General features: G+C 42.2%; 1 protein-coding gene across 1 annotated transcript in view; it reads right to left on the reverse strand.

Moving 5' to 3' along the window:
- Window positions 1-8,917, reverse strand: part of LOC112143819 (IgGFc-binding protein) — a 12,566-nt gene extending 3,649 nt beyond the window's left edge. Inside the window, exons 1-15 of the mRNA XM_036215903.1 lie at window positions 8,872-8,917; window positions 7,391-8,632; window positions 6,962-7,305; window positions 6,283-6,862; window positions 5,604-6,202; window positions 4,912-5,479; window positions 4,482-4,747; window positions 4,025-4,366; window positions 3,379-3,952; window positions 3,069-3,268; window positions 2,838-2,979; window positions 2,308-2,636; window positions 1,652-2,231; window positions 964-1,562; window positions 14-581 (exon numbers count right to left, since the gene is read on the reverse strand). Of these exons, the coding sequence (XP_036071796.1) occupies window positions 14-581; window positions 964-1,562; window positions 1,652-2,231; window positions 2,308-2,636; window positions 2,838-2,979; window positions 3,069-3,268; window positions 3,379-3,952; window positions 4,025-4,366; window positions 4,482-4,747; window positions 4,912-5,479; window positions 5,604-6,202; window positions 6,283-6,862; window positions 6,962-7,305; window positions 7,391-8,632; window positions 8,872-8,917 (6,979 nt within the window). The remainder of the gene's footprint in view (window positions 1-13; window positions 582-963; window positions 1,563-1,651; window positions 2,232-2,307; window positions 2,637-2,837; window positions 2,980-3,068; window positions 3,269-3,378; window positions 3,953-4,024; window positions 4,367-4,481; window positions 4,748-4,911; window positions 5,480-5,603; window positions 6,203-6,282; window positions 6,863-6,961; window positions 7,306-7,390; window positions 8,633-8,871) is intronic.
- Between the last annotated feature and the right edge of the window lie 1,597 nt (window positions 8,918-10,514).

Raw genomic sequence — 10,514 nt, forward strand, 5'->3', positions numbered from 1 at the left:
AACTTTAACTTACGGCACAATGCATCTGTTCTCCAGGGGTGGATGGGGATTCCTTGGCTCTGACAAGCAGACACATACACTTCCACAGCTTTACATACTGAGCCATGGTGCCCGTGATATTGGCAAACATCGTAAACACAGTCCTCCATGTATGGAGCAGGGTCCACAAACTTATGACACTCTCTAAAAGGCCCCGTCTCGTCAGCAATAATACCACAGAATTTGGAGGCTTGGTAAACCTTCTTCTGGGAGTCAGAACAGGCCTGACACCACGGCCCTTGGCAAGCTGATGAACAGCCGGGGACAGTGGCCACCTGCCAACTCTCGCCAAGCTTGGCTTCATCAGGGGTGGTCTTGCCATTCTGCATGGTCATGTCATCCTGTGCGTTCCCATTGTAGTTGCCACACAGGCCACACACTACACCATGGTAGTTGCTAGGGACAGTAACCCTCACGGTGCTCCACCAGTCATATGTGACAGTGATACCAGCAGCTGTCTCAACTACAGCCTGATGGCCGCTCAGAAAAACTGCCAGCTCATCCTTGAACTCCAGAGGTAGAGAGGCAAGCTGGCCGTTGAGCTGAAGAGAGAAGGAGGTATGAAAGGAGAGAATATTTTTAGGAGATTAGGAATACTGTAATTTTGCAGACCAAGCTAATCCATTTTAATGTGCGGCTCAATCTTACATTAATTAGACCGCCTGGATCAAAATTGTAATACTCAATTATTAAATATATACGTGGAAGAGTATGAGGAATGTCAGAATTAGCACAGTTTGAAAAGGAATTATTATCCTCTGAAATGAGAGGAGATGAAAGCCTCTGTGATGGTTTTGTTTTCAAAAATGTGACTGTACACTGTGTCCTATTTTTTTCCTTTAAAAATGTCCTCACAAAAGCAGATCACTCTAATCTCTTACTACACATCATCTGGATTATCCATACCTTGAAAATTCCACTTACCAAGACTTTATAGGGGTTTTCTTTGCTGACAGTGAGAGTGGAGCCATAAATGGAAAATGTGAAAGCTTTTGTAAAGGACACGGCCTTGCTTCCACGGTTCTCATTCTGCACAGTCACATTGAATGGCACCAGCCCAGGGTGTTGAGAGCACAGTCCAGCCAGTTGATATTCACAAGTCCCCTGGAAATTGAACCGGCGGCCATCAAAAGTGCGATAGTGTGGGTCACCTGAGGCTGTGCATGTGGCATAACTGATGGGTTGGCAGACTCGCTCTCCATCCTGTATGATGCATTTCTCATTGGCAGAGCAGGAGGCCTCACGGCATGTCACCATGCCCAGGGTGGTGTCACAGACACAAAGGCGACTACAAGCCTCATCGGCCCAGAACTGCTGGCCTGGCGTGTAGTAGCGACCCTGATAAGAGCAGCCACATGTTTTAGCGGGAACACAAACACCAGCACTCAGGACGTAACCCTCATCACACACACAGGCCTCAACACATGCGCCACTGCATGTCTGCTTTTGCTCAGGGAAGGGACAGGAGGGCTGGCAAGGACTGGCACAATCTTCGTAGTGGCTGAAGCGCTGGCAATTCATTGCTGCATGTGAAACAGTATTGCATACAAATCAACTTAAACAATGGAAAGCTTCATTAAAATCTTGAAAAAACAAGTTTTTTAATACTTACGGCAGTTAAATTCTTTCCTCCAGTCCTTGATTATTATCCCCTCATCACGACATTGCTTATTATATGAGGCCAGAGCCTGGCACAGCATTCTTTTGTCCCCCTTATTTAAACACATGTCATAAACACAATTGTTCATAAAAGCTTGAGGGTCTAGCTTACTATTGCATTTCTTAAATACACTATTGGTCTTAGCTGCAAGACCTCCACAGAAAGCCTGAGTCTCGTAGAGTTCCCGTTCATTGTCATCACAGGTAGGGCAATTTTTTTCACACGTGTCCCAGCAAGGATGGTCTTTGTCTTGATCAGGTGTTTGCCAGCTCTTACCCCACTCTATCACAGAGGGGACTCCTTTGCCTGATGGATTCTGGAGTTCATCACCTTTATTGCCGTTGAAGTTCCCACACAAACCACACACACTGCTGTAGTAGCTGCTGGGGAGCTTAATGACCAGATGCCAGTTCCAATCGTAAGACACAATCAAGCCAAACTTTGTTTCAACCACTGCAGAGGACCCACTTTGAAACACAGACACCTCATTTTCACCCAGTTGAAAGGGAAGGTTCAGCAGCTCCCCGTTGACCTGAAAATAAAATCATGTTTACAGTGGATAACAAAAAGCATAACAAGTCAAGCTGACAACAGATCAAAAATCTCACCGTGACTTGACCAACTTGGTTCTTCCGAACGCTGATGTTGTACCCATATACAAACACATCTACCTCTCTGACGAAGGAAACAGCTGTATTTCCTCTGTTATCGTTTCTCTCAGTGATGGAGAACGGAACGAGGCCACCCAGGTTCCCGCAGGTCTGAGAGATGATGTATTTACAAGTTCCTTGGAAGTCAAAGTCAAAACCATCAAAGGTGTGGTAGTGGGGATCCCCCCAAGCCCAGCAGGTGGCCGTGTACTTGGGGATGCACACAGCTTCACCCCCCTCAACACGGCATGTCTCCTGCACCCGACAGTTGGCATCTTTACAGGGATCTGTGATGGGCAAGAAAATGACATAAAAAAATCAATACAAATTGTTATAGAATAGGGAATATATTCTATCTAAAACAGCAATTTACTGAGTTTTCTTAACTTTTGCCAACTGATTTAATGTTAATTAATACAACTTTAGAATTATTAATGCACAAGAATGTTACTTTTCTGTTTTAATTTGATATATTTTTAATATCTTACCTGTGTTGTAACATGCCTTAACTCCTTTCTTGATCATGCATTTGGTGTCTGCTGGACAGGAATACTCTTCACAGACGAGGCCTGTTGCTGGATTACAGGAACACGCTGTCGAACAATCGTCTTCATATGTGACCTCACCAGGCTAGTAACAGATCAAAACAAAAGTTGTGTTTTATAGCGTTTCTTCCATCAAATGTAAGTTCAGAACAAAACAAAGTTGCTTTATTGTACCTTGTAAGTTTTCCCCCTGTCATAGCAGCCACATTCAGTCTCTTTGACACACGTCTGACCATCATATAGGAAGCCTGAATCACATATGCAGCCTTCTGTGCAGCCCTCAGGACACTGAACCATGTCTGACAGCCCAGGGCAGGAATAGGTGCAGGTTTCTGCACACACCTCATAGTGGCTGTTTGCGGGGCATTTCATTGCTAAAGAAACGTGTCAAAAGAAAATAGGAGGAGTCACTTGAAGAAATTATCTGCTCTAAAAAATGAAACTAATACCATATTTAAAAAAAAAAAAAGTCTGGGCCACTTACGACAGAAAGAGGGAGTCCTCCAGCTGTTGACATTAATTCCAGCCATGTGACAGTTGTAGGCATAGGCTGCTACACTGTCACAAAGCACCTTTCCATCCCCATTGGAGGCACACACATCAAATACACAGTCATCAAAGTATGGCTGTGGGTCCAATTTACTATGGCAGACTGCAAATGGACCACTGGGTGCTGTGAGAATACCGCAGTAAGCGGGCTTTGAAAAGACGTCCTTGTGAGCTGGGTCACAGTCGGGGCACTCATTCCCTTGACAACCATTTTCACACACCACATTCGGAATGGCAACCTTCCATGATTTTCCAAACACATTGATGTCTTTGACTAGTTTCTGATCTGGCATCTGGAAATCATCTTTTCTGTCTCCGTTGAAGTTTCCACACAAGCCACAGACTTTGTCACGGTAATTACCAGGGACTGTGACCGTCACATGATAGACCAGATCATACGTAACAAACAACCCAAAATTTGTCACAATGACATAATTTGTGCCCTCTTGATAGACCTGAACTTCTCCATCATTTAGATTCAGTGGAAGGTTGTTGAATTCTCCATTTACCTGAGAAAAAAAAGAGCGTTGTTATTAAAGTTGGTAAATATAGTAGAGACATGATTGTTCCAAATTGCTTACCAGTACTCCAAACATCTTGTTCCTCAAGGTAAGAGTGAAGCCAAAGACTTCCACAGCAACCAGCCTGGTAACTGAAACCTTTTTCTTTCCTCTCATCCGGTCCCACTGAACATTTTCCACTTGGACAGAGAAGGCCTCCAGGTGTGTATCTTCTAGTCCACAGCTCTTGGAAAGAACGTAGGTGCAAGTGCCCTGGAAATCGAACTTTTGCCCATCAAAAGACGTGTAGTGAGGGTCGCCTGAAGCCCGGCATACACCCTTACCAACAGGGTGACATTTTTGGATGCCATTTTCTATTTTACATTTCTCGTTAGGGCCACATTTGAACTTTTTGCATTGAACCTGAAAAGAGGAGAGGAAAAAACACATTTTTTCAAGTAAATTCTATTCAACTGGTTTACTTTGGCACACATTCACTGAACTCTTTGTTTTACTTGTTTAGTCTATTTTTCCCTACCTCTCCATCTTGTGTGCATTTGCACTCCTCCTCACACTGTCCATTGGGATAAAATATTTCATTGATGCGATAGTAGAGGTCATTGTAGAGGCAGCCACACTGTGAGTAGGGAACACATTGATCTCCACTGAGGATGTACCCTTCATCACAAGAGCAGCCTTCCTCACAACGAGCCTGGCAGCCTGGAGGGGGAGCCAAACCTTCACAGGATGCAGGACAAGCACTTGCACAAATTTCATAATGGCTGTTGATAGGACACTTCACCGCTGTGAAGAAAAAAAAAAAAAAAAAAAGCACTTAATACTTTATTTCAGTGAAAACATCGACTTAACTACACACAGAAAATAAACTACAACTCAAAAGACAAATCCAAGAGAAAACCCGTTTTTAAAGGACATCCATAAAGTTGTGAATAGAATTCATGTCTCACCACAGAACTGACTGGTCCTCCAGCTGTACACGTTGGCCCCCACATCTTGACAAGCAGCTGTGTATGCCGTTACAGCCTGACACAGCACATCCTTTCTGCCTTCATACATGCAAACATCGTAGACGCAGTCTTCAAAGAACCCAGCAGGATCCACCTTTGCATGGCAGTCACGGAATGGCCCTTTGGTGTCTCTTATGATTCCACATAATTCTTCCTTTTCATATTGAAGCTTCTGGGTGATGTCACAGCTGGGGCACACTCCTTGACAGCCTTCAACACAGCCAGGTATCTCAGCCACTCGCCAACTGGTACCAAAATCTGTTGGTTTCACGGGTTTGTTTCCATTCTTTGGGGTCAGATCATCTTGTATATTGCCATTGTAGTTGCCACAAAGGCCACAAACTGCCCCCATGTAGTTGCTTGGCAGGGTTACAAATGCAGCACTGTGCCAATTGAAAGAAACTTTCAGGCCAAAATCAGTGGTGAGTACAGCAAACCAGCCACTTTTGTACACAGAAACTTTTCCTTCAACCAGGCTGACGGGCAAGTTGACCAACTGGTCATTTAGCTGAAGAATAAAATTCAATGTTATTTTCATTTAGGCAAATACTACCAACCCCAAAAAAATAAAATCAAAGTGAGTTAATTTTGGTTCACTTTTTAATACATTTTTAACCATTTGAAAATCTTACCATGATAAGTCCATTGTGTGTCTTTGTGATGACAATGTTGAGGGAATACACTTTAATCTGGACTAGCTTGGTGTAGGAAACCACCTTTCTGCCTCGATGTTCGTTCTGCACCAGGACCTCAAAAGGTGTCAACCCTGTGTCTTTGGAGCAGAGTGCAGCAAGCTGGTACACACATGTCCCCTGGAAGTCGTACCTTTTGTTGTCAAAAGTCACATAATGGGGGTCACCAGTGGCCTTGCAGGTGCTGTAGGACAATGCCTGACATTGTCTTATGCCGTTAACCACTTTGCATTGTTGCCCCGCCCCACAGCCTTTATCCTGGCACTCCACCTGCCTGCTTCCAGACACACATTTACACAGTCGCTTACAATTCTGATCAGCCCAGAATGTCTGCCCAGCTGGAATATATCGTCCATCATACGTGCAACCACATTTAGCAGCAGGTATACACTTGGATCCACTTAAAACAAAGCCTTCTTTACAGGTGCAAGTTTCCACACATGGGCGTTGACATTTGGATGGTGCCTCAGGGTCAGAGCATGTGGCAGGGCAAGCACTGCCACAGAGCTCATATTTGCTGTTAGCCGGACATCTAGGAGCTTTAGAAAGATAAAATAAACAGACAAATGGTTCAATACTCAACAAAGTTAAGTAATTTATTTTTATTAACTCTACTTACAGCATTTTGCCAATCCTCTCCAATCGCCAATTTGGACCCCAGCAGACTGACAGGCCTCAGCATAAGCCTCCAGGGCATTGCAAAGGAACTGCCGCAGACCTTTTCCAATGCACAAATCAAATTTACAGTTTTCCAGATATGCTTGTGGGTCAACGACAGCATGGCAATTTTTGAATGGTCCATTTTCTTTACGGGTAATGATCCCACAGGACCTGTCATTGTCCCACTTGTTCAGCTGACTTTCTTTACAGCTGCCGCACCCACCCGCGCAGTCGTCTCTGCACTGAGGATCTGCTACCAACCCTGGAATCTTCCAGCTGCTCCCAAAGGCCAAAGCCCCAGTTGCTTTTGTTCCAGAAGGTGTTGTAAAGTCATCATTGGGATTGCCATTGAAGTTGCCACAGAGACCACAAGTCTGGGCAGTGTAAGTAGCGGGCAGTGAGACCACAAGATTGTGATTCCAGTCGTAGCGGACCGTTAAACCAAAATCAGCCTCTATAACCACAGATCGGCCACTTTGAAAAATATTCAATTTGCCATTGTTCAAGACTATTGGCAAACTCCACAGACTATTGTCAACCTGCACAGATAAAAGCATCAAACATGAGAATTAAGGGTCACTCATGCAAATGAAACAATAGTGAATGCTAGAGCTGTCAACACAAGTAGGAAAGCTTACCCTCACACGGCCTGACTCGGATCGAACTGCTGTGATGGTGGTGTCATACACTTTAACCGTGACAAGGCCAACGTATGACACTCTGCGGCTTCCTCTGTTCTCGTTCTGGGCATGGACCTCGAAAGCTGTGAGACGGCTGTTCTCCCCACAGTTTTTAGCAATAACATAAGTGCAGGTACCCATAAAATCAAAGCGTTGCCCATCAAAAGTCCTGTAGTGAGGATCTCCCGAGGCCCAGCAGGAACCCATCTTTGGTTTAGGAACACACAAGGGAGAACCGTTCTTCATCTCGCACTCCTCACTGGGACTACAGATGATCTGGCTGCAAGACTTTGATCCACTTCCTGAACATCAATAAACAATGCTTACATTTTACTTCATTTATGATATTTTTTTTAATGAAAAATAAAGAGAAATAGTGTCTTTTACCTTGCTTTGTACAATGTCCCGGAGAACCATAACCATTCATTTGGCTCAGTCCTATACTATAGAGAGCAAAACTCGAACTAGAGCTGGACAGAGTGTGGAAAGTGCTGCCAGTAGTTTCTGGGTAGGACATTTCTGTCCAGGAAAAATCTGTCCCTGCTACTTTTTTCCACTGAACATTTCGTGGCAGGTTTACATTGTCATACTGCAACATTTCAGTTGCACTGGTCTGTGCCACTACCAAGACTCTGTTATCAAAACCTTTAATGCCTTGTAGTAAGTATGAAGAGCAGAAGTGGTCTGTAGGCATAATGGTCATCAGAAATGGATCATAGTATTGAAACCAGCCATGTTCTGCACCATTAAACAGTAGGAGGACCTGGATGCCATGATCAGACTGAATAAACAGTGATTCAGTGTTGCCGTGGTTTACTTCCTTTGTCTCCCCTTGGGAGAGTTTGAATTTGTAGTTACTGTTGCCATGTTGGAGAGTAACTTGGGTGGATTGGGAGGCCTGGAGGTAGATTGAGTCAAATTTTGTCTGGAAGGTCAGAGGAGCTATGATGAAACTGGTGCCCCATTTGCCTGTTGGCAAAAGCTGCTCATAAACATGGTTGCATTTTGAGAAACGCCATGTACACGTGTGGCCGGCAAAAACAGCAACAGGTTGCTGGGAGGTGACTTTGCTACCAGAGAGGTCATCATAGCTCTGGAGCTGGACACTCTCATATGGCTTGAGATCAATCACCATTTTACTGCCTTTACCATAAATACGGCCCTCAAAATGAACTGTCCCCTCTAGAGAAATCTCAATTTTGTTGTTTTCTTTTCCGTTTGTTAAGGCAAACTCTTTATGGGAGCCATAGGGGGTTCCAGGAGGAGTAAAAATATAGTATTCAGTACCCCATTCAGAGATTGGATATATCACAGAGGTATCAGCTGTGTATAACTTGTAGCTAAATGATGTTACAGACACATCTGCAGAGGCTTGAATGCGAATGGTATTGGAGGACTTCTCACTGCGGTACATCTCAACAACAGTGGGGAGATCAACGGTGACGCCTTGCCCTGCATTGAGAGTTTTTTCTTGTTTAAAGTTGAGAGGAGGCACTTGGACTGTCACTTTGGTACCATCTTGAACAGCTGTGATGTATATTTGAAAGAGAGGATGGCCATAGTTTGGAGCATAATTCTCCATAAACGATAGGGCAAACTCCCTCCCTGCCCAACCAGAAACGAGTGGACCTGAAGGATGAGAAGCGAACAAGATGGAAGTTTGTTAAAGAAAGTGATACTATCAGGTGAAATCTGAAACAAAGGTGAATATTAGAAAATGTTTCAGAAAATTTCACAAAAATTGATGAGAATATTTGTGCCCATACAATCAAAGGATTTTTCAGATGGACAATATAAATTCATATGACATAATAAAAATAATTTTAACAAACACAATAAATCAGAGATTTAAAAAAAATCTTACTTACAGTTGAGTAAAGTTCCCAAAGCACAAAGCAGCAACAGGTTCCCCATGGCTACAAAAAGAAAGAGATTGTCACATGATTACTTAAAAATTCTTTAAAATGCATTTATGTAAATAAAACAGACACATTAAAGTGCCAAGCAGTTCACAGCATCTCAAAACTAACAGTACCGACCTGCTGAGAGGCATGGGATGAGATGCTTCACAGTTTCATCCCTTTATATACTGGCGAACAAAGAAAAGTCACCAATGAATAAACCTCACAGCTTGACCATACCGTTCCTCTAAAACAAACAGACAGAACTTGGAAAATACTCTCAGGTCCTGTTGTATATTGACATAGGTGTGAGGTCTAAAACAAACTACATATATGAACTGAATCATTTATTTTGTGCTGGGTTACACACCCACATGCATGCGTATCCTGTCATTTTGTCCGGGAATCGGTTGGGAAATACGTGGTAACCTTTTAAATAATTATTTTCATGCATATGTTGTGTATCTCATTGAAAAATAACTAATTCAAGTCAAGCTTGATTTCTTTAGATGGCATTCATTTTTTAAGCAAATTGTAGAATTGAAAAATCCTGATAGTTGCAAAAACTGTTGTGGATTTTTTTCAGCTGAAAAAAGAAATGACTAAAAATCATGCTGATGTAGTTATGTCTTTTATATTGTGATAAGTAAATATAATTATTTTTAAATGAGAATGTAGGATGTGCTAAGGCTAAAATACTTTTTCAATTTCACAGACATCCAATTAAAAAATACATATAAATGTTAACATAAATGTGCACAAAAGAAATAAATAAACATATATATAGGTATTATAAAATACATGAAACTACCATAAAAAAGAAGCATTAGTCTTTGGTAAGAATGTTGGATTTGCATTTCAAAGAGGGATCAGCTGTCATGTTCTTATTTCAGCAACATTTTAATACTGTGATCAAATTGGCAGCCGGTTTATTTCTTCTCTGAATTCCTAATTATTTTATTTCTGAAAGGCTTCAGTGCTTGCTAATAATTTATGAGAAAGATGCACATCAGATTTCTTGCTTTTAAGTTCTATTCAGTGCACAAATCACACTTTACTTTAAGCTACTTAATGCTTGTCAAATGTGTCCCATGACAAGCTTGCATAATGGGTGGATGATCCCAAAGAGCTGATGCATCAAGCATTAAGCTAACATTTCGGTGAAAAAGGGCAGATTGTATTGGCTTTCTGAGCCACCCAAAGAATAACAATGTGTTGCAAAGGGTGCCACAATCATTGGCAATAGAAAAGAAAGTCAATATATCTGGGCTTTTATAGTTTGTACATGACTGTTAAAAAAAACAGATTAAAAACTCAAATATTTAATTGGTGTGCACAAGGTACCGGGAAAGGCAACGAGCTTGTTTTAGCTATTGCACGTGAATTGTTCTCCAGGATTTAGGAAAAGGTGTGCCCTCCTTACTGTTTTTCCAACAGTCCATTATTTAATGTCAGTCAGACATTTCTCTAACCACATGCCTGACAGGGAAAAGTGGTCGATATAATAAGAAACATCAGTTAAAAGTTCAAATTAAATGATACAAAAACATAAATGGTGTTTAAAGGGAAAGATTAAAAAGGATATGAACCTTTTTTTTAACTTTAACAGT

Source organism: Oryzias melastigma, linkage group LG16 (genome assembly GCF_002922805.2).
Source record: "Oryzias melastigma strain HK-1 linkage group LG16, ASM292280v2, whole genome shotgun sequence".
Taxonomy (NCBI): Eukaryota; Metazoa; Chordata; class Actinopteri; order Beloniformes; family Adrianichthyidae; genus Oryzias; species Oryzias melastigma.